We start from the raw sequence: 24,467 nt of genomic DNA on the forward strand, positions 1-24,467 counted from the left end.
GGAGGTAAACTTGGGGGGCCAAAATCGAGCAATTGAAACTTGGAGGGCTAAAATCAAGCAATTGTGAAATTTAGAGGGTAAAAATCAAGCAATTGAAATGTGGGGGGCCAAAATCAAGCAATTGTGAAACTTGAGGGGCCAAAACTGCATTTAAGCCAAAATATTCGGGAGATTCTGCTCTAATTCGGACCATTCATTTATTTTTTTTATCTCTTTTTTTCTACATTCTTTTTATTATTTGTTGGACAATTAACAGTTGGATATTAATAAAAGGAGAAAGAGCTGAACAAAAAGGACAAGAGATGATCCAAATTCAAAAAATACTAGTAGTTTTTAGCTTGAAAAAATTAAGAGAAATGCTAACTAATATATTTGTCAAGGAATAAAAAAGAGTATTATAATTTAAACGTAATATGTTCAATATCTTAAAATTTTAGAAAAGAATTTTGCTTACGTATATTTACTTTTGTTTCCTTAACCACCAATCAGTATGACACAAAAATTAAACCTACAACAACATATGTGACTTGAGCAAGTTTTCCAAAGTAAGGATTGGTTATATTAACATTTGTTCCACTTCCAAGAAGATTATTGGAAAGATGTAAAAAAGAGAACATTAACTCAAGTTTTACCTGGATAAATATAAGTTCAGATTATTCTTAAAACTTTTGGGTGGGAAGAACTCATCTCTTCCAAAATGGATTTTCTTTTTTTTACAAGAAATTCTTAATACAGTCTATCACACCTAACACTATTGAGTTTGGTGGATAAATAGTGGATGATTTAATAGTGAAAACGTAAAAACAAGTGGCATAATGGATTTTGAAAATGCTCGGATACCATATTAAAATTTAGATGAAACCTGACTTAAACTTATAAAACCAATTTACAACGTGAAAATTTTCTCTACTTAAAAACTCATGTTCAAATCTTATCTCAATGTATAACTCTCATTTTATAAATCAGTTTAGTGTGAAAGAGTTAGATCTAATATAAAATGTTAAGAAGTCCCGTATCGGTTGCGAGATGGCCTGACTAAGTGTTTATATACTAGAGGCAATCCTCACCTTACAAGCCGGTTTTGTAAGGATGAGTTAGGCCCAATACCCATTTCTAAGATGGTATCAGAGCCTCTCCAAGATCCGTTGGGCCACCCGATATCGGGCCACCTACCATTTATATCCGCGTACCAAGCCCAATAGCGCTGGACGCGAGGGGGTGTGTTAAGAAGTCCCACATCGGTTGCGAGATAGCCTGACTAAGTGTTTATATACTAGAGGCATTCCTCACCTTACAAGCCGGTTTTGTAAGGATGAGTTAGGCCCAATACCCATTTCTAAGATAAAAATTTAATCAAGAAAGGAAAAATTCTTCAACTCGAATTTAAATTTAACTTATACCTTGAGAAGATCGATAACTAGCAAATTATATTTTTCTCTTCTAATTATGTCATAATTAATAACTCAAACAACGGAATATTGAGGAGGCCATATTGAAAGGGTGCTCTTAGTTATTGTCGTTGCTCTCATAGTAAGCTTGAATCTTGGTTAACTCGGCACCAACACTCTTTTATGTCATTAATTATTAATTAGTTGCTACTAATTTGTCATTTTCTATGTATGAAGATACTTGGCATGATGATTTGCATGTTTGGTATATTACAACGAGTTTGTCGAAATCATAGTGAGTCAGTCTGATACCAAACAAGCCCGATATTATTGATTTTCTTTTGCAAATATATCTTACTAAGTACAAGAAATTTGAGTTTAATCAGAATAAGTTAGGAGAAGGGTTTTCCGGTAATTTAGAGTTCTGTCAAATGATTCGTCCCAGAGGAAACTTATTAATCACTTGAACATGTCTTAGTTATTTAATCAATTATTTTGGGAAGCAAAAAGAAGAAAAAATAGATAAATGAAATAAACTTGCTGATAGAATTCACACAGCTAAAAATTGAGCCTTTATTTATGTTCCTCCTAAAAGAGGGGAAAGGAGAAATTAAATATGTCTGTTATGGGAATGCATGAAATCAATGTCTGACCTCTCTACCTAATAAATTGAGGCAGATAATTAGTGAGAAGGGGGGCACAAATTATAGTACTAGTTAACAGCTCAAGACAGAGTAGAGATTCTCTATTTGTTAGTAAGAGAAATGAATACATTACTACTAGTATACAGTAGTTGTTTGGTGCATAAATGTTTGATTAGTGTCACCAATTTTAAAAATGTGTGTATATTATTTTTTTCATTTCAAAATAATACTAGACGACTCCCCTTCTTTTAAGAAATGGAAATGATCCTTATCCTAAAGTAAATCAATAAAGGATATTGATGTTAAAAAGAGTATGACATTCAAGAAAATATGAAAAGAACTTTGGGTGAGAAAAATGTTCCATTACAATCATAAAAAATTTTTTTTTTTTTTTTGCGTAAATTAGGTATTCTCTGCGCAAAATTGCAAAGACTAATCATTCGAGTCTTGTGTAACTCAAGGTAAACTCTTCTTAAGGGTGCGTTTGATTCGTAAAACAGCAAGAACTGGATAGAACAGTACATGACAGAACAAGATAATACAGGACAGGACAAAACTGTACCGGAGAAATATAGGGCGATAATATTTTTATATTCGAAAATAAAATGGGTATTTTCGTATTTTTTATAGTTGTACTGTGGACAAAAAGTTGTCCTGTGGTTCAGTGAGGGACAAAAAATCTTGTTTTTGTCCTGTCCTTGCTGCCTAATTTATCCAGTTCCATAACCTGTTTCAAATCAAACAGGGTACAACAAAAGTTGTCTAGTCCAATCACCTATTTTTTAGCAGATCAAACGCACCCTAAGAGTTTTAATGCTGCTGAATGTCCAAGTCAGGATCAGGGATTGAGCCCATAATCTTAGTTAAACTAAAGAGACATGTGTTATCATCTAAGCATTGTTGGTTCCTATAATATTGTTTTTGGAAAATACAAACAAACTCTTTTGTCAATAAATTTTTTATCAATGGAAAAGAGAAATTCATTAATTGTTGTTTAGGATATTACAATAATATATACCAAAAAGTTAGGGGCATATACCTATACCAATTGTCTTCATATGATATGAGCATTATATATAATTATATAAAGCCAAAGAAGACCAGCTTGGTACCATGGCAGCAATATATTTCTAATTCCTTAACAGAAACCAATTAGTACTTTGTCTTCCTCTATAGAGAGAAAGTGGATTCTTGTTTACTTTAACACAAAATAGCTTTTAGTGTGGTCCACTATCATTAACAAGAAAAGAAAGATATCATAGAACCTTCTATTTGATTATAACAGTTAGTTTGTATTGAAATGTCAAATATTTCAGGTGATGAAGGAAGCTTCTCCTCAGGAAACAATGGAGAAGAAGTATATGATGAAAGTAAGCTGCAACAAGTGCAAAATAATCTCAATGACACAGATTCAGGACCATCTGGTGCTTCTAATAGCAATAGCTCAACTAATCAACAACAAATCAAGAAGAAAAGAAACCTTCCTGGAACACCAGGCAGATATTTAACTATACTCCTAATCCTAATTATATTATAATTTTATATAGTTGCAAGTTTCATAATAAGTTATAAGTGCTTATCATTAAGTGCTTATGTATAAGCTATTTTAGTGGCAAAAAGATAGAATAAAGTCAAATTGTTTCGATATAAGCTATAAGTTGTTTTCTTGCTAGTTTCAATAGTAGTTGGTTGGTCTTGAGCACTTACTCAGACCTTCCAAGTCTCAGTATTGAAACCGGCATTCCACAAGAGAACGATATAAGTTGTTTTCATAAGCCATCTTAAAGAGTTTATGGAAATATGCTAAAAACAACTTTTGTATATTCACGAGTTTTTTTCCTTCATAATCTATCTGAAACAGTCTCACAAGTGTTTAAGTCAGTAGATAAACTCAAATAAGTCAAACAAAACAAGACGGAAGACAACTGCTGCCTTATGCAATGATAGAATTTCTGCAAGTGCATAGAATCTAACTTTCAAGCTATTCAATGAGTTAATTGAAAAGAAATCATCATCATGAAATAACAATAAATTTCATGCATGTTGTTACACTTGTGGAGTATCTAATTGTTCAATTTTCCCTTGTTTTCAGAAGTTTTATAATAATCATGTAGAGTGTATAAATTCCTAGCATGTTATTGTTATATATGCCAAAGTACTCCTATTAATGGATGATGTATTTTGATGAAATAGATCCTAGTGCTGAAGTTGTTGCATTATCACCAACAACATTAATGGCAACAAATAGATTTGTGTGTGAGATATGCAACAAAGGGTTTCAGAGGGACCAAAATCTTCAGTTACACCGAAGAGGTCACAATCTTCCATGGAAACTTAGGCAAAGAACAAGCGCAGAGGTGAAGAAAAAGGTGTATGTCTGCCCTGAACCATCATGTGTCCATCATAACCCAGCTCGTGCATTAGGCGACCTTACTGGCATCAAAAAACATTTTAGCCGCAAACATGGCGAAAAGAAATGGAAATGTGACAAGTGCTCTAAAAGATATGCTGTTCAATCTGATTGGAAAGCACACCAGAAAACTTGTGGTACAAGGGAATACAAATGTGATTGTGGAACCATATTTTCTAGGTACTACTCTTACATTCAAATTGTTCCATCTTATTTTCGCGCCAAGTTTTGTTTCAAATATTTGTGCATGCGTAAAGAATTAAGGTGTAAAAATAACAATCGGTTTAATGAATTTGTCAGAATTAAGGTGTGTTACACTGATTTTGATAAAAACTATATTTTTGAGCTTCAACTAAGTTTATGTTTGGTATCACCATGAATATGCCATAATCAAGTTGATTCACCGTGATTTTGCAGAAGCTACATAGTGTAGCTTTTGGAAAATCACGCTAGACCACTGTGATTCCAAACATGCATTTCAAATTCAACTATTAAAATATCTTGTGACTTGTGATGTGATCCGATTTTTTTTCTGCATAATGCAGGAGAGATAGTTTTATAACTCACAGAGCTTTCTGTGATGCATTAACTGAAGAAAACAACAGAGTGAACCAAGGATTAACTAGTGGCATGCCACCAAATTTACAAAATCAAATGCATGATCCTATCTCTTCTATGCCTCTAAAACCAAATTCCAACACTTCATCAGAATTAAACAATGAATATGACCCTAAAAACTCACTAAAATCTCCAACTCAAGAACATGTTCCAACACCATTTAGATCAAATAATGCATGTGGTGGCATGTTTTCCACTAGTGCAGGTGCACTTTTTGGAGGCCCAAAAACCTTACCTCCCTCTTCTTCATCCCTTCAACTCAGTTCCAATAGTTTCAATTACTTCAATGACAATAAAACCGGAGGACTAATTTGTGGCTCGGCTCAAATGTCAGCAACCGCTTTATTACAAAAAGCGGCACAAATAGGTTCTACTTCAAGCAATAGTGGTAATTGTAATTCCTCCATGATGCAGAAAAGCTTTGTTAGTAGTATGATTAGTCCTAATCATGTTTCTGGTCCAATCATGATGAACCAACCCTCTTATGAACACTTTAATCCACTAAACCATAATGATTTAACTAACATGGCTGGTGTTAGTGGTGGTGGAGCATTCACAAATCAACTATTTCAAAACAATACTAATGATATTGGAATGTTTAGTCAAATATCAATGGGAAATGATCAAAGTAGTGGATTGATGAAGAATATGGCAGAGAGTAACCAATTAGTTCATGATTTCTTGGGAATTGGTGGTTCAAATTCAAGTTTGCATGAAACACAACAGCAACAAAGATTGGAAGCATTAACTCATCAGAGGTTGGAAATTATGAATGATTTTCATCATCATCAGCATCATCTTCCACATGATGATTCTGTCATGGAGAAATCAATTTGGGATGTTTGAGTGGTCAAAAAAATCATGTTGAGCTTTGATCTTAATTACAGTGAATTGGCTAAGAAAGTGTGGAAGGTTTTTATGTTTAGATTATGTTCTTGAATAGGGAGAAAAAATAATAATTTATATAGGAATGTCCTATACTCATATTATCAGTTTGAAATTGGGTTTATAAAAGATTTTACCTTTATTTTGCATTTATTTGAAAAAAGTTGAAATAGTCTCCGATAGAGAATTACCGGTGAACTTAATTCAGTTAACGGAGACATTGCATCTTATACGTAGGGTTAGAGTTCGACCTCCAAACACTTCACTTATTCACCTTAAAATAACTGGAATTCTAGCCACTAGGTTCTAACAAAAAAAAATAAACAGTTGATACAAGTGTTGTATTCGTAAGTTTAGCTCAATTATTTAGGACACCATTTTTTATTTATTCACAGGAGTTAAATTCGAACTCTTAACACTCCACTTATTTAATTTAAGGAAAATGCCAACAAGTGTCCCCGAGGCACACTTTAAGCATCTTAAACAGTAAGTTTTTGTAAAAAAATTATCGAAATGTATAAAGTTAACGCATTGAAAATTGAAATATTTCACTTTATACATATATATATATATAGAGTCAGGATCCGTTGACACCAACTAGTTTGACACCAAATGTTACACCTCTCAATAACGTTTTAACCGATATAAATTTTATAAAATCCACCGTTGGATTGAAAGTTTACATCATATAGATCATTTGTGTAAAATTTCAAATAAATCCAAAATCATTTGATATGTTATTGAGATACATCAAAATTAACGGTTTTTGTATTTTTTTAAATGACGTTAATCTTTATGTGTCTCAATAGCATATCAAATGATTTTGGATTTGTCTGAAATTTTACACAAATGATCTATATGATGTAAACTTTCAATCCAACGGTGGATTTTATAAAATTTATATCGGTTAAAACGTTATTGAGAGGTGTAACATTTGGTGTCAAACTAGTTGGTGTCAACGGATCCTGACTCATATATATATATATATATATATATATATATATATATATATATATATATATATATATATATATATATATATATATATATATATATATATATATATTATTTTCTTAAATTAAATGCTTAAAGATTGCCCCGATGACACTCGTAATTTAAAGTTGAAAAATTGAACAAATAGTGAAAAGATTTGTCGGGAGAGAATCAATTTTATGTCCACAACTTCTGCAAATTAATTTTTTTTTTTGAAGCAACTTCTGCAAATTAATAAAAAAAAAAAAAAAAATTATAAGTAATAAAGAAAAAATTAAAAATAATATTAGTCCATATAAATTGAGCTTACCAAGTCCTCTACAAAATACTGGGCTATATTTAACAAGCCCATCCATCCATCCGTGCAGTAATGGAGGGTAGTTCCGTCATTGTCCACCATGCGCCTCAATTCCAAACCCTAATTCAAGCACCTATTTATACACCAAATTCACACACTCAATGTCATTCGATTTCAGTCTCAGTATTTTCTAATCGCCTCCGTGCTTTCGATTTCTATTTCAATTTCATTTTTTGTTTCTTAATTGCTTTTTTTATTTTTCACTCTTTTCTATTGTTTGTTGTTCTTTACGAAGGCGATGATGTTGAAAAACTACCTATTTTATGAAGGATTGATTTCTTTTGTGATTAGAAAATTACCAATGGATCCTTCTGAGCCTTCATCTATTTTCTCAATAATCGATGTTTCTTTTCTTCAATTTCTTTTTTGTTTTTTATGTTAAGATATTGAAAATTGCTGTATTTTGTTTGTTTTTGAAAGAGCCATTGAATTGATGATATACTGATCCGAATTTATCATGTAGATTGTAAAATTTCAGACTACAATTATCTGATCAATGGCTATCTTAATTAAACATAGTACAACAGTTTCAATTTTTTATCATGATTCCTTAAAAATAAATTATTATTATTATTATTATTAAAATTATCATTTTTTTTTTTATTTAATATTGAATATATTATGTCCCTTACACAGCAATTTTTAAATAGATACAAACACAAATAACAAAATCATTAGGATTCTTAGATCCACAATTATTCTATTAAGTTTTTTCTAATCTGTTCTCAATATTAAGGTTCCAAATTTTTACAATGCAATAACATGAAAATTATGTGTAATTATATAAATATGAAGAATTGGTAATTTATTAGAGAAATATGAAAGTAGTTTTGAAGTATTATAAATAATAATTGAGATGATTTTAAAAGAAATTTGAGCAGTGGGATGCATAATAATTTATTTTTAGGAAAATGCTAAACAATGCTCCCGGGTTAAGGAACTAAATATAATAATATCACATTGAAACGTCTCGAAAGTGTAACAAATGTTATTTTTAATTTTAAAATTTTTTTTTTAGTTTCCTTAACCAGTGCCCGGGGGCATCGGTTAGCATGATCCTTATTTTTAAATTAAATTTGCCTACTTAGTATGACTTTAGTAAATTAATTTTTTTTTTGTTCATTAACAAAAGAGATGGACACAAGTGAAAGATTTGAGAGATTCGTTATTGTGGTTCACACAATAAACGGACATGGACAAATTTAGTGAGTGAGATAAGAGAATTTGAGCAAACTTTAAACTCACATCATGCATCAAAAAAAATAAGTTGGCAAAAAAAAAAATCAAAATAAAATATGAATTTGAGCAAACTTTATACTCACATCATGCATCAAAAAAAAATTAAGGTGGCAAAAAAAAATCAAAATAAAATATGACATAATATAATAGTTCGCTCAATAAGCACATATGAATCTTGAATTTTTCAATTATTTCTCTTGAGAAATGAAATTTTCATCACTAGATCAGTAGATGTAGATCACTTGAAAAATTCGATTAATCTAAGAAAATAAATGAGACAATGACCCACTTACAATAAATACTGAAAATTATATGAATAATAATAGAAAGCAAAATGCTAAACATTGTTTTGGCCAATTGGTTAAGTATTTAAAAATAAAAATTATGTCTCGAAATGAGTGCATTAAATATTGTAAAAGCATCAAAAATTATTTTTTTAATATTAATTTTATTTTTTATTTCGTTTTTTAGTATGATAACAAGTGATCTGAGTATTGTTTAGCATGACCCTAATACAAATAAGAAACAAATGCTATATGAAAGCACTAGTTTTGATAATATAGTTTGGAGAAGTTTGAGTAGTATTTTTTCTATAGTTATTTTTATTTAATACTCTTATAAATTTAAATGTATTCCATATATACTTTTATTTAATTAATTTTAATTCAACTAACTTACTTATTTTTAATATTATCTATCATAATAAATATTGGCGTATGTGAAATTAAATATTAAAAACATTTAAAAATTGGTCAAATTTTCTTATAAAGAATCAACAAAATTTCTCAAAGTTCTTTCTTATAAAAAGTACCGGAGGGAGTATTAGAGATGATGCTTCAATATTCAACTCTATTAGTAAATAAAAACAATCTCACGAGCTTAGCTCAATTGATAGGGATACTCCACTTATTCACTTAAGGTGGATTTTCTAGTCACTACTTTTAATTTGAATGAATGAATCCATGTTTTTAGTCAAAAAAAACAAATAATTACTAAATAATTACCAAACAGATTTTTCTTTTGAAATTTTTAAAAACTAAATCAAACAACGCTTTTGTTTTGCTCAAATTAATCCCTTTCCGGACCAAACTTGTGTGTTCATAAAGTAGATGTTAGAAATCCAAAAGATAGAGAAATAATTAGTATGTGAAACCAGATAAATAGGCACCACCACAAATTATAGGTGTTAGGCGCACACACATAAGTAAAAATAATTTAAAGAAAAAATAATTGAAATTATATTAATTGATATGATTTTTTAATTTTTCTGATTGATGTGTGTGCGCCCCCCAAATATTGTGTCTAGACAAGAATGTCTCGTGAGGCCATGTTCAAAAGTTGGACTCAATCTTAGGGTCTGTTTGGCTTTTTTTTAAAGCTAGAGTAGGTTTTATGCAATTTTATAAATTCACACTAGTTAAAATTTTAATTTTATAAGCTATTTTATTATAAACTAACTTGACAAACTTATAATAATATATAAAAATTACATAAATTATTTGCATAAGCTCAAGTTTGGGTCAAACCAGTCCTTAAAAGTGGATGTGTGGCCCCAACCAATTTCACAATGCACCGGAGGGAGTTTTTATCTTTCTATCTGCATTATTTATAAATGTTTTGGCGTTGACATAGTTTGGTCTCTTCAGAGAGAGTTTAGATATGCTCCATTACCTTATCCTCAAGTTCCTTCCAGTACCTTGCCCAGATAGTGACACTTGGATAAAAACTAATCAACGGTCCGGATTAAAAATTGAAAAAAGTTTTAACAACATCATGTAATTTGTCTTATTCCTTTCCTTTGTCACTCTTCCTCTTCCTCCACAGTACAATGCTTCATTTTCCTCTCATCACCGTTTGGCCATCGTCGCCCACTCTAGCAATCCCTACGCCGCTCGCCACCGTCCTAGTGACGACATCATCCCTCTGGGTTCATTCCAGCGCCGAGAAAGGGTTCTTGAACCAGTATCTGGAGAAGAAGACAATTGTAGAAATATGTTCTTTTCCTTTGAATCGTGTTGAAGTGATAAAGCACTCAAAGGAATACATGAAGAAACGGTTTAAAAGACCTGTTCAGCTTTTTCTTATTTTTTTTAATATGTATTAATTTTTAAATAATAATATGATGTATCACAATTGTGAATTTTAATTGATTGAGCCTGTAAAATTTCTTTATTCCGTTTTCCTATATCCTTTAAACCATATATATTAACATTAGAAATTTTGAAAGGATACTACTCGCTAATTCAATACAAGTATTGTTGTATCATTTTTTTTTTACACTATTGTTGTATCATTTAATCTTAGGTTAAAGGTGTTTTTAGTCCCTATAAAATTGGCGAATTTGAGTTTTAGTTCATGTAAAAAAAAAAAAAACTTCTCTCATTTTGCCCCTATAAAATTTAAACTCATAGGTGTTTTAGTCTCTCGCTAGATCTATCAAGTATTTGTTTTTTTAGGGTATTTGGTGTCATTGAAAAGAATATTGATGAGAACTAAGATATTGCCAACATGAAACATTAGGATCATCCAAAATGACTTTGAAAATAACATACGAAAATATGCCAGCATTTGGATTTCCTATGCAAAAAACACTGGTTTGAGAATTTTTATATCAGAAAAGACTGCATTTATTTAGCATCTTTTTTTATGAGTACTGCTATTTGTTGCGAACAAGTGAAATCAACCACTATTGGCCTCAATTAGGATTAATTTGTCGAATGAATTTGAGGTTTTCTAATCAGTAATCACTTCTAATTAATTTCAGTATGGAGGTCTTGAAATTTATCAATGACCTCAATTTCATTGGCAAATTAATCCTAGGTTGTGGTATGGATTCAAGATCAACTTGAAGTCTGAAGAGACATATTGATTTAACATGTGTATTTTAGACTTTACAATTTTATAGATGTAATTACTATTTACTAATTCACAAAAAACAGAGATTTTGATATGTAAAAGGCACCAAAAGTACCAAACTAAACTTCAAATCCATGAGTGAAGCAAAAGCAATACTTTTTTGATGTTTTCTCTTCGGGCCCCCCGTGTTTCTTTTATACCCCCCAATATTCCAATTTTGCCCTTGTGAAAAATTCGGTTCGCAGAAACCGAATTTTTTCTAGTGCAAATTCAGAGTAAATTTCGGTTTTTAGAAACCGAAATTTGTTTTCAAGGCAAAAAAAAACTTCGGTTTCTACGAACCGAAGTTTTTTCAAGGGCAAAATTGGAAACTCAGGGGGGATAAAAGATTCACGGGGGGTGGGGAGAGAAAACATCTACTTTTTTAGTGGTAAATTTTAAATTTTTTTATAGTTGATACTCAAATCAAAACTCATTCAAAACACTGCAACAGTGCTGACTGTAATGTCCTGATTATCCAACAATCAATTTAGATCCATATCCACTCTCCATTAACAAAAATAAAAATTATTGTTATCAGAGTCCAACTTTATATATCCAGCAAGTTAAGGGTCTGATTGAAACCCAAAGACCAAATAAATTTGAACACAAAAATCACCGTCTCTGATCATGCCATTTTCTATTCTCATTCCTACCACGGTCCCAGTGTCCAGAAGAACCTCGCTGCCTTGACCATTCAGGTCTATGATTTCTTACATTATTCATTCTGGACTCTGGGGGATTCCTACCTTGAACATACCTAGGATTCCTAGTTGGACTATCGTGTGGACTCCATGATTCAAATCCCTCCCTTTCATGATTGTTTCTATCCCACGAACCAGATTGCATGGATCCCCCAACCAACGAGTTATAGTTGTTATGATTTTGCTGAGAATGATAACTCAGTGGTATATCCTGCCTAACTCTTTGCAAATCTGACATGGGATCTGATTTTTCGAATTGTGGTTGATAGGGATGGACAGGGTTATGATATGAAGGTTCAATGAAATGGGGCTGGTTGGGCATCATATGTGCATGTATCTGTTGTGCGGCTGAGCGTGATGTTGTTGGTGAGCTCAACGTGAAGGATTGTGGGAATGAATTAGACAAACCCTCTTGTTGCATACTAGAATTAGGTACTGCTGGTTTTATGTTATTTATGCCATCAGCCCGCATTGCTATATGTGTTGAATGTGCACCAACTGGAGATACATCTGCAGTGATCGTGTTCTTCATGGCTAAACCTCTATCAGAGAATGGTGTTTGTACATACACGGAAGAGTGGGAGTGAAGTGGTTGTTTTTCGGGAATAATATTAGTTGCCGGAGGTAGTGAATATGGAGATGCTGTTGTGCCGTTGAGCTGCTTTGAAAATGGAACAAATGTATGATGTTGTCTTACTGTAGTGCTAGTTGCCGGAATCTGAGATGATAAGTTGGTAGTTGCAATTGAAGCAGAGCTCCTGAAAGTTCTTCTATCATGTGCTAAATTTTGCTGCGTAAATGGGTTCTTTGGTGCTTCTATGCTGTATCCACTCTGAAAAGTTGAAAAAATGAGAAGCCATTAGTTAATGCAGTTAACCAATATTCTTTTAAATGATTATTTATTGTAGTAATGATTTTAAAGTTTTTAGCACGTTGACAATTGTAAGGAAAATAGTGTGGAGGGCCTTCATGCATTCTTGGTCGGGCTAAGGGTCTCAAATTAATGGAAAGAGATCTTATGCAGTGAAATCTCAACAATCTCAACCACATTAACTATTGCTCCGATGGGTTCCACATAATTGGATGGCTATTGGACACACTCCAATAAAAAACCACCAGAGAGGATCCGTTCTCCAAATTAATTGCCTAATCTAGATACAAGCAAAAGACTCCAAAACTAAACCCTCTCTTAGTTAGCAACGAAAATCTAAGAGACTAATCCATTGGTTCCCTAAATTGGCTATTTGCTAATATAGAATACTTTTTACGTGGCATCCATCATGAACTTGACAATGAAACATCTTGGTGATGAAAAACTAAATAAAACAAACAAGGAAACAAAAAGAACATTCATTTCATTTAGATCTCAATTGGGGCCACCACTAAAAAACCCATTTTCCTCAACACCCTATGCTACAACTATCTGCTGTCAACTCTCAACAAACACAGGCCAACGTGGCTAAAGTGGAGAGTGCATGGCACTCTGAAATGAGACATCAGACATGATAAGATCTTTGACAAATAGTTGTTGCAGTATGAACTCAAATCACGCACCGTGCTTGGATCTCTTGAAGGAGTTGGAGATGGGAGAGAAACTTCCACCTTCTCGGGGGCTTTTGCACTATTACCAGGGTTGCCATTTGCATTTACACTTAATCCCACGTTTACAGTGCCTCTCTTGATCATGTCAAGCAGCTTCAAGGTTTCCTCATTTGATACGTTGCTAACTTGTCCAGAAGTTAAGGCAAATACCAAGTCTGGATTTTTTAGCAGTACGGCAAGCAACTCTAAATCAGGTTCAGCAGTGGCTGCATTACTGGCTGAAGATGAGGAGGCCACAGCTTGAACAGCAGCAGCATGAGTTTCAAATTGATTGGATTCGTCTACTATTTCAGGACCATCACCATCCGGTAGCTGTTCAATAGGAATTTCCAGTGTCAAAGAGTCATCATAGTCCATTTCGAGATCCCAAGGCTCCTTGGGGTTAGGGGGCATCTCTTGTACTGTCCTATAAATGGATTCTTTGTCCCTGTGGTTTCTATTTTCCTGAACATGAACCTCTTTGCTATTTTCACCAACGCCAACTCTCCAGGTATCTTTAAGTTCTACTTCTGCAAAAAAAGGAAAAGGTAATAAAAAACGTAAGATCGCCAAATTCGAAAATGAAAGAAAAGGGAAAAATAAAATTTGAAAGGTGTATTTTTATTATGGTTAGCTACAAAACATTTAGTCAAAAAAAAAAAAAAAAGCTACAAAACATATCCATGGTCTGTAACCGTATAAATAACTTGCTTCCATCAGATCATTTACCCACTTTTATTATTTATAAATTACAAGATTTACCAACTTCCATAATGAACTTGGTGATTAATAATCAAGTTTCGTATGGAGCAAATTAAATGCGTTTTATGAGAAGTGGAAAAGAAACCAAAGCAAATGTTGCTGTCCTAAGGAGTTTAGCCAACAATATTATCACACAACCCGTCATTAGTTTTCAAGTTTTGTAATTGAATCACACAAGTCACCCAAAAGAAATGGGCAACCGTTTGCTGTATACAGTGTCTTATATAATATTACAGACAACAATAATAGTAAGATGCTGGAATTCTTATTACTGCAGGATGTAGTTTACATGTAGCACCGAGTTTAAACCTTCAAATATTACCCAACACTTGTAATTACATTCCGTTGCCTAATCTGCTTTGTAGTAAAAACATACAAAGCAAACGTCGTGAATTAAACCATGTATTCCTTCTCACCGCAGATAAAAAACCAATACTCCGAAGTCCAGCCGAATATGTGATCAGGATTCAGGATTGTAAATTACAAAATAAAATGCCCCAATGCAATATTGCTTGGACGTGGAATACCATGTAAACAGTTCCCCTCCGGATTCCAAGATGAAAGCCTCGTCCTATTTTTACCAATATGGTGTAGATAAAATTATCTTAGTGTTCTCACTAATGCCTATGCTGACTTGAATAGGGTCATATTTACTTGAGGGACTAATTAGTTTTATAAACTATTGGACTATATTGGAGAGTAAATGCTATACTTTATTATTGATTGATTATTCAGTTCATAATTGTATAGTTACATCTTTTATTTGGCCGAAGCACCCCATATACATTCACACCTACGCATCAGCAACAGCAACTCAGGGTCGTGTATTGATTCTAATGAAGCATTGAATTTCACTGTTGCTTGGCACATTAAACGAAAATGGAAAAACATGGATTTATAGTGCTGATTCACGCATAAACCAAACACATCTATGTCTGAACTTTTACTCCATGAGTAATAGAAAATATGTAGAGGAACAACAGAGAACAGCTAATTGCAATATAATTGAAATTTTTTTACATGAAAATTAGATAGTAAATTAACAAGCTATTGAGAATTGGTAAATTACCCTCTATTTGCGATCCCCTTTTACTGGTTTTATCATAACTCGTTATTGTGAATTACAAAATCCAAAATTGAGTGTATTAATAATTAGATTTAGAACTATCCCGCAATTAGTAATAACACGTGTGGAAAAAATCAAATTGAACCATTTACGGATGTTTGAGAGATAATGGATGGTCCGAAAATCCTTGGGCAAATCCGTGTTAGTGACAGTGTTCGAATATCAAGGGAATCGATTCTCTCAAGTTTTGTTCTCTCGTGTTATCAATCTCACCATTGATTTACTTCCATTTTTTACATTAAAAACTCATCACCTTTTTCTGTTCAATGTTGAGATTGATAACACATAAGAGACATGAGAGAAAAAAAAAACTTGAGAGGATCCATTTCCGAATATCAAACTCCAAGAGACAGATTTGTACGGCAAACTTTTATAAATCTCAAGAGTGATGCTAGAAATGTAGGAATCTGTACAAATGGGCAAATATTCCCAAGCTACTTAAAAGGAGACGGGTCAACAGGGTTAGCATCAGAGTTGCAAAGAAGCGTCTGAATTGTCCTCCAAGAAAATGTGCAGCAATTCGACTAAGATACCTCTTTAAACTCAACGACAGCCATACCTCTTAATATGGTCTGTTCTCGGTCTTTAGAACATTTTTTTCCGGATGTCAAAGAATTTCACCAATTTTTCTATCCTAATAGGCATGAATTGATAGAACCAACAAAAATATGCAAATGTACCTGCTGGTGTTTTCCAGGGTATTTTCACCCTCTTGCACTTCTCCCAGAGAGGTTCCTTCAAATCCATTTTCAGTTTAGAATTAGGAGCTTCTGGCCTATTAGTAGTTTTAGAGGGAAGCAGCAGAGGTTTCTTGTCTACTTCATTTTTGAGTGGCACTGGAACTTTAGAAGAGCAAACTGCAATACTTGCCTGCTTTGTCTGAGATTTGCTTGGACTATTGATTTTGGCTTTATTTTCTTTTGAAGCAGTTTTCCCATACTTACTCTGCATAAATAATGCACGCATTTTTGCTTTCTGGATATCATCAGCAGACATAGGACGGCCCTGACTTACCGGCCCTGTCCTTGCCGCTTGTGGGCTTCTACTCACCGATCCTGGCTGTTCCACCAATTGCACTTTTCTGCGCTCTCTAGATTCTGAGATAGGTTAAGTTAACATTTTCCATTATTCAACAGCTAACATGGACCATTGACAAATTTATTGAGTAAATCACTATTTTATTCTATTTCTAATCTTTAGTCGGCTAGTCTCAGGAATATAACACCAAGTTATATATTATTATTGAGTAAATCACTATTTTATTTTTATTCTATTTCTATTCTTTAGCCGGCTAGTCTCAGGAATATAACACCAAGTTAGGTATTAGATTAAGAATTGCCACTCGGAACTTTCAAACATTGGTAATTGTTCTGTGCTGAAAAAATCAGTACATGGTTAGAAAGAGTAGCAAGGAGAGAAGTTGCAGGATGAATTTGCTTTTTTGAAGGAAAATTAGCACTCAATTGTCACTCAATTCAAAATTCTATCCAAAGCATTTTATTTCATGTGTTTGTTATTCTATCCAAAGCCTTCTGAAGAACCAGTTAATATGTAGTCAACAAAAAAAAAAAAAAACCTCCAAGGATACGAGATGAAGATACACCAAGGGGGTGTTTCTTATTATAATCATCTGAGCTGGATAGTAACAATTTCACAGATTGAGATTCCGGTTTCCTGAACAGAAAAGAAACAAGTCTGAGCATAATTTACAACCAGTAAAAGCAAAAACAACCAACTATAATAGGTTGGCACAGAATTTGTAGGTAGAAAGACTTATTCACTAAAAGATGATGAAGACAATAAAGCAATCAGCCGAAATAAACACAAACCTGAAATCATCTGAAAATTCATTTGAGAGAGCAAGAATGTCTTCCTGGTAGAAAGAAATGGTAGCTAAGAAACATGCAAATTGAAAAGCCATTGCTAGCTGAAATGTACGTTTAAGAAAACACTTACAGGAACATCAAAATGCCATGATTCAGGGCCGATGGTTTGACCAATGCTGAAAAAATATATATCATATTAATTGAGAAAGAAAGAAGGTCTAACACATTATGTATCGAAATTAGATCAAGACATAAGCTTGCCTCTGAGAAAGTATTATCTCTTTTCGACCATCACCGGAAAGCTTAACACCATTGGGTTTCTTTATGGCTTGGTTCCTTGTTAACAATTTGCTCCACTTTGATAACAAAACCCTTGCCCTGTTAGATATGTCTGATCCTCAAATATGTGAGACTATAATTCATATAGTTTATCAAGATAGTATAATTACTAGACTTTTAAGTGATATCAAACAGCAGCCCTTCAAATTAAGACTTTAAAGTTGAAACTATTTACAGCCATCTAAGAAAATGTTAAAAAGGACATTGAACTTGAAGTGAGTTGTTAAATAAAGCAATCTAAAAATGAAAAATGTCATCTATAGCTCAAACACAAAAGTGAAAACATTTCATCTTTCACTTGGCTGTGTGATACAAAGTGACAGACTGACACTTAATGAATCAAATGATAACTAGATTCAATTGTCAACCCCCTTCCACTTCTCTATCTTGTTACTTCTAATATGAGCGGTGTCATTAATTAATAATAACGAGCCCTTTGTCAACTAAAGAAACATGAAAATAAAACCTCAAAGAATGCTTTCATAATCAACATCCCACAGACAAGGAAAACAGAAATATATGAATATGAGACTCAAGAAAAAAACATAACTGACAAGTTTGAATCAGCCATGTTAATGTAAGAGAGTTTGCCAGAGTAAACAGGCTACAAGCTAACAGCATGTTAAAACACTTCCTACTGCAAGAAAATATGATACACTGCTATTATACATCTGTCAACTGTAGTCATTATCTATCAAACGCTTGCCATCAAGGTACAATCTAAGGTTAATATATACATAAGACACCCAATGTCAAGTTTGATGTGCACACTGGGTCTGGAAAATAAAAATCACACCTGATGTCCTGTAGAACCGCAGTCTATTAACACTCTGCAATAAAGCTGATATATGGGCAGGATGGGCTTTATGTAAAGGCAAATGACAAAGAACCTGCAAAATAGTTAACCAGTAAGTCTAATAGTATTTACTTATGTGCCGGCCAAAATAACGCAAACAATGTATATTAACCAGATATCCAGATTTACCTTCAAGACAAGAAGCAGCACACTCGTTTGCTCTTCAACGGCGGCTTTACTCAACCAATTTGCTAAAGTCATTGCACCTCCTCCGGTCAAAAACCTACAAGTAAAGAGCCGTAAAACTAAATCAGAAAAATATAAATAACTACTATTGAACAAAAAAGCTATTGAAAAAACTAATCACATACCACAATAAGACTGAAAAATTACGTATTGTCAATATCCACTCCAACAATTTCTCCTGTCCACAAAATGTTTCCTCTTTCTGCATTAGACCAAAAATGTTCTCAACAAATTGTTTATCTGAGTCATCTAGGTCAGAAAGAGCTGCTTCCTGTGCGGAATAAGATGCTTCTTCCACGTTGGTGGCACCAACAGAGTTTAAGGGAGCTGGATTCATTGATCTCACGGGATCAGAGTTTATTTGCACATCAAGAGATTCCGCACAAGAATTAGATTTTAATGCCCTCTCCTTCGACAACTGAACTTGTTTCCTCACTCTTGAACGTTGACTAGTGAAATAGTCACGCACCTAAACCAAAGTACAAAGACTCGTAATAGTTAGTACATAAGAACTAGGTAACGTGTAATCCTACAACAAAATTTGAAGTGAAAATGCCCCTCTTTTGTCCTCATAAAGGGTAATAATTATAAATGTGAATCGAATTGTCAAAAAATAAAAATTATAAATGTGAATCTAACAATCGGATAGGAAATGTTTCTGCATACAAACCTGCGTTACTGTTACACCAAATAAAGCACTGATCTCGCGAGATTCTTTCTTGCTAATTGCATCTTTAATAGAAAAAACTGATTGCATGTAATTTACAGCCTTTGGATTTAATAAATCCCTAGGTCTTTTTCCTGCAAATTTGGATTAAGAGATATACATGAAATAAAAAGTAGATAAATTTGTAATAAACACAAATAATGCTCAGAATAAGACTAAAAGAGGCATAAACACAAGATTTCTGTCTTGGACCACTTATTCCATCTGTTAAAGTGAAGAAAGTATGCAACTTCCAGATTGATGGGTTTTTTAGAAGCTATTATGATTGAAAGAGTTCGGAAGAAGGCCTAAGTAGCACTGACACAGCGCCTACATGTGTGGTTACATTCAATCACTTTCATTTTCTCAAATTATTATCTGTGTAAATGTGTATGTGTCCGTGTTGTGTCTATATATAAGCCAACTGTGAAGTATAGCAAATGATAGTGCAATGGAACAAGGGTCAAATTACATGTTAGCTAAGTAGGCCACATTGGTGATATATAATATAAAACAAAATTAAAAAATTCCACAGAAAATTAATCCCTGAGATCTAAAACATGTAATTATATACTTCAATATGCTAATTAATCTTCTCAAAAATAAATAAAATTCCGGCAAAGACTTACCGATTTGTATTGACAAAGCACCAGCAGCCTGTGCAAAAAAACAAAACCATTAATAAATGAAGTAAATTTGGACAAGATCCAACTATCTAATGATGCATTGAAAGAGCTGATTGACACATAAAAGCAAATATACAACTGGAAGATGTTTACAACTAGTATCTGTGCACGCGTGAAACAAACACAATGGGCTAAGGTTTTTGCGGTTTTACATTTACCATAAATCAAAATAGCAAACCTAATTTGCAGCACTATACTAATCATAATTATCCATACAACTGGAAGGTCTTTACAACTAATGGCGTGCGGGGGCGTGAAACAAACGCGATGGACTAAGGTTCTTGCAGTTTTTTTACATTTACCATAAATCAACAACATCACAAACCTAATTATGAAGCGTTATACTGATAATAATTTCCATACAACTAAAAGGTGTGTACAGCTAGTGGCTATGCGTGTGCGAAACAAAACGCAATGGACTAAGGTTCTTGTAGTTTTTACATTTAGCATAAATCAACAACATCGCAAACCTGATTTGCAGCATTATACTGATAATAATTACCCATACAACTGGAAGGTGTTTACGACTAGTGTCTGTGCGCGTGAAACAAAACACAATGGACTAAGGTTCGTGCAGTTTTTACATTTAGCATAAATCAACAACATCGTAAACCTGATTTACAGCAGTATACTGATAATAATTATCCATATAACTGGAAGGTGTTTACAACTAGTGTTTGTGTGCGCGCGCATGAAACGAAACGCAATGGACTAATGTTCTTGCAGTTTTTACATTTACCATAGACCAACAACGTCACAAGCCTAATTTTCAGCAATATACTAATAATAATTGTCAAATAACCGATTATCCCAAAACCTTAAGGTGTTAGGATAGAGCCATATCAATGGTTTTATATTATTTCTAACACGCCCCCTCACGCAAGAGCCCACTTGGGCTTGAAGCGTGGATAATGCATAGGCCCACCTACCATATGCTTAAATTCCACTTTTTAATTAGAAAGTGAGGGGAGCGGGGATCGAACTCTAGACCACTTAGTCATAGAGGCTCTGATACCATATTAGAATTTTAGAGGCCTATACTCAACCACAAAAGCTAGCTTGAGAGTTGAGGTTTGCACTACACTTATAAAGACTATCTTTGCCATATCTCTAGCCAATGTGGGACTTCTAACACACCCCCTCACGTCCAACAACGGGTGGCCCAAATATGGGAGGTCTCCACAACAAACAACAAATGGATCTAGGATAGGCTCTGATACCATGTCAGATTAATATCGAGGCCTAACTCATCCCTACAAAACCGGCTTGTAAGGTGAGGATTGCCTCTAGTATATAAACACTACACAGGCCATATCTCTTAGCAATGTGGGACTAAATCCACCCCTTCACACCCAACACAATGAAGGTGTTGGAGGCTGCAATGAAGGCAACCCAAATGCCGCAATTAGGCGGACGGGGGCGGACCGCAATGAAGGCGGAATATCCAACACACCCCCTCACGCTCAGGCCCAATGGGCCTGAAGCGTGGACGATGCGGGAAGCCCAACAATAGATCTAGGATAGGCTCTGATACCATGTCAAATAACCGATTATCCCAAAACCTTAAGGTGTTAGGATAGAGCCATATCAATGGTTTTATATTATTTCTAACAATAATAATAATTATCCATACAGATGAAATGTGTTTACAGCTAGTGTCTGCGTGAGTGCGCGCGCATGAAACAAAACGCAATGGACTAAGGTTCTTGCAGTTTTTACTTTTACCATAAATCAACAACATCGCAAACCTACTTTTCAGCCTTATACTAATACTAATAATTATGCATACAACTGGAAGGTGTTTAAACGTTTCTGCGCGCGTGTGCCCACCAAACAAAACGCAATGGACTAAGGTTCTTGCAGTTTTTACATTTACCATAAATCAACAACATTGCAAACCTAATTTTCAGCATTATGCTAATAATAATTATTATTATGCATACAACTATAAGGTGTTTAAACTAACAAAGCGCAATGGACTAAGGTTCATGCATTTTTTACAATTTGCATAAATCAACAACATTGCAATCCTAATCTGCCGCATTATTACACTAATAATAATTATCCATCCTTTGTCTACAGATTTTTGTATAACTATACTATACTAATAATAATAATAACAATTCTATTACGCAATTGCCAAAAAAAATGAAGATAAACATGAAATTGATGATAAAATAGTTCAAATCAAACAAAATTAACAGATGCAAGCTCGATGAGAGGGAGCACCATTTCTTGAGAAAGAGGATTGACACCGGTGAGTTTGCATTGTGTGACGACGATTTCCTGAAACTGATCGATCTGGCTATGTAAGAGTTCTCTTTGAGAACCTAAAAACTTCTGGATTGAATCAACGGAACTACCAATCTCCAGCTCCGATAAACCGTCGTTCCAGAGCTCCATCATTGATAACGAAGATCGATGTTTCTTCGTTGCAGTGTGGAGCAACACGCATTAATATTGCTATGAGAAATCAATCCACGATGATTCTTGTTGGTTCCCAGTTCAAAACGTAAACTGGTTAGGGTTTCGGTGGGAGCTAATTTTTGAGAGAGAACGACAGATAGAGTTCTGACACCGATGACACGAGAGAGAGTTAGGCCGTGTTTGGGTGCACAAGTATTTTACCATGTAGAGTATTTTTTATCATTAAATCAAGGTTAAATCAATAAAATTATTATTAATTATTAATATCATCTCAGAAGTAAAATTACATTTATCAATATCGATCATTAATTAGTTGGGTGGTGATTAACGCTGAACTTAATAGGAAAAACTACGTTCAATCCCCGCACCTGCAATTGCGAAGAGGTTGCAACTAATTTCTGTCATAATTGATATTTATAAATGCAAAAAAAAAAAATTACATTTATAAATGCTAAATTTATTTTACTAATATTTCATATTTCAAATTTTATCTATACCAGTATATAAAGATGATAAAAAAATTTGGTGTCGATTTTTAACAATATCCTTATTTTTTTTAGTAACAACAAAAACCTGTTATTAACAAATTCACTATAACATAAGACACATTTTTTTTAACAGCAAATTTTTTTACATAAATTAGACACAAACAGACGTCTGTCTGGCCCGCTAGTATCCTTGGTTGTAATTTTACTACAAACAAAATACTGTTAAAAAAAATATGAAATAAATAAAATTATGAAGTTTAGTAGAAACAATTATATATCAAAATAAATAAATAAAAAATAAATCAATTATAAATCTAAATAAATTATAAAAAGTTTAGTCAATAAATTATAGAAATAAGTACCCAAAAAAAATTATAGAAATAATAGGATAAATACACATAAAAATTGGAACATAAAACATAAACAATTTTCCTATCAAGTTTACTAATTACTAATTTATCCTTATCAGTTTTAATAATATTATAATTTGTTTACCTTTTATGTAATTATTATTTTTTTATATAATACATTCTATGTAATTACTCTAATAAGAACCGACCACCGATAATAATACAATAAGCTATATAAATAAAAATAGGTTACAAGAATATAGTTTTCGTTAGTTGAAACTTATAAATTAATATAAAACTTATTTATTTGCACAAAAATAAGTCAATTCAAACGAGCTCTTAATAAGTTTTACAAGAAATAAACAATAGTTTTGTTGGGGTTAATTGTTAAAGGCCACATCGTCCGGTTTTTAAAATAAAGAAGGAGGTTCGAAATTAGCTACTGGAGAAGTCTCACATCGCTTAATTTGGTGAAGCAAGAGGGAAACCAAGCATATATACTGGACCTAAGTTATTTGTTTATAATTGCATCAGCCATTAGCACTTTAAGCTTATATATAACTTTTTTGTTTTTTTTCTTGTACTATTTTATTAGAGTGTTGTGAGACGTAGTTAGGTATTTGCTTTGGAGAGTGCGGGTGTACTGGGGGTCATAAGATGGTTGAGGGTAGTCTATGTGTTGTAATAATTTTTACATAGTGATATTCTCTGGTTGTCGGTTTAGACAACGGCCGTGGTTTTTTCTCCGATTTTGGAGTTTCCACGTTATATTTTTGTGTTGTTGTTTGCGCTCTCTTATTTTCTCTATGCTTGTTTTTCCCAACAAGTTTAACTTACATTTTAACAATCTTTTATTATAAAAAATATAAAAATAAAATTTCTACATACCTCAATATAATAACAAACTTAAATATTCAATAAAAGTCAATAAATCTGAGTGAATATTAAGATCTCTAAACCAACCTGTTACAAAGAACAAAATACCCCAAAAAGTTTATTT

At 33.1% G+C, this 24,467-nt stretch overlaps 2 protein-coding genes and 2 non-coding genes across 4 annotated transcripts; 3 read left to right on the forward strand and 1 right to left on the reverse strand.

Annotated features, from left to right (window-relative positions):
* Positions 1-3,155: 3,155 nt before the first annotated feature.
* Positions 3,156-6,115, forward strand: LOC123891273 (zinc finger protein GAI-ASSOCIATED FACTOR 1-like). The gene is made up of 3 exons (XM_045941113.1): positions 3,156-3,528; positions 4,226-4,622; positions 4,988-6,115. The coding sequence occupies exons 1-3, from the start codon at positions 3,333-3,335 to the stop codon at positions 5,904-5,906; spliced, it is 1,512 nt and encodes a 503-aa protein (XP_045797069.1). The 5' UTR covers positions 3,156-3,332; the 3' UTR covers positions 5,907-6,115.
* A 1,410-nt stretch (positions 6,116-7,525) lies between these two features.
* On the forward strand, positions 7,526-7,618 carry LOC123893326. Its single transcript, XR_006803432.1, has one exon. It is a non-coding gene; the product is annotated as a small nucleolar RNA R41 (small nucleolar RNA).
* A 101-nt stretch (positions 7,619-7,719) lies between these two features.
* On the forward strand, positions 7,720-7,795 carry LOC123893331. The gene has a single exon (XR_006803437.1). It is a non-coding gene; the product is annotated as a small nucleolar RNA Z155 (small nucleolar RNA).
* A 4,092-nt stretch (positions 7,796-11,887) lies between these two features.
* LOC123888713 (homeobox protein LUMINIDEPENDENS) lies at positions 11,888-22,840 on the reverse strand. Its single transcript, XM_045937857.1, has 13 exons — positions 22,432-22,840; positions 20,146-20,173; positions 19,481-19,611; positions 18,936-19,279; positions 18,754-18,847; positions 18,565-18,658; positions 17,691-17,820; positions 17,560-17,605; positions 17,433-17,476; positions 17,192-17,277; positions 16,284-16,700; positions 13,689-14,245; positions 11,888-12,966 (listed from the first exon to the last, which is right to left on the reverse strand). Exons 1-13 carry the CDS (start codon positions 22,606-22,608, stop codon positions 12,046-12,048), a joined length of 3,069 nt encoding a protein of 1,022 aa, XP_045793813.1. The 5' UTR covers positions 22,609-22,840; the 3' UTR covers positions 11,888-12,045.
* Between the last annotated feature and the right edge of the window lie 1,627 nt (positions 22,841-24,467).

Source organism: Trifolium pratense, linkage group LG6, assembly GCF_020283565.1.
Source record: "Trifolium pratense cultivar HEN17-A07 linkage group LG6, ARS_RC_1.1, whole genome shotgun sequence".
NCBI classification, from domain to species: Eukaryota; Viridiplantae; Streptophyta; class Magnoliopsida; order Fabales; family Fabaceae; genus Trifolium; species Trifolium pratense.

Coding starts and splice junctions, on each gene's coding strand:
- LOC123888713 (XM_045937857.1), bottom strand. CDS start 22,608: ATGATGGAGCTCTGGAACGACGGTTTATCGGAGCTGGAGATTGGTAGT. Junction 19,612..20,145: donor TGCTTTGTCAATACAAATCG/GTAAGTCTTTGC, acceptor CCAAATTTGCAG/GAAAAAGACCTAGGGATTTA. Junction 17,278..17,432: donor GAATTTTCAGATGATTTCAG/GTTTGTGTTTAT, acceptor TTTTCTGTTCAG/GAAACCGGAATCTCAATCTG.
- LOC123891273 (XM_045941113.1), top strand. CDS start 3,333: ATGTCAAATATTTCAGGTGATGAAGGAAGCTTCTCCTCAGGAAACAAT. Junction 3,529..4,225: donor AAACCTTCCTGGAACACCAG/GCAGATATTTAA, acceptor TTGATGAAATAG/ATCCTAGTGCTGAAGTTGTT. Junction 4,623..4,987: donor TGTGGAACCATATTTTCTAG/GTACTACTCTTA, acceptor TGCATAATGCAG/GAGAGATAGTTTTATAACTC.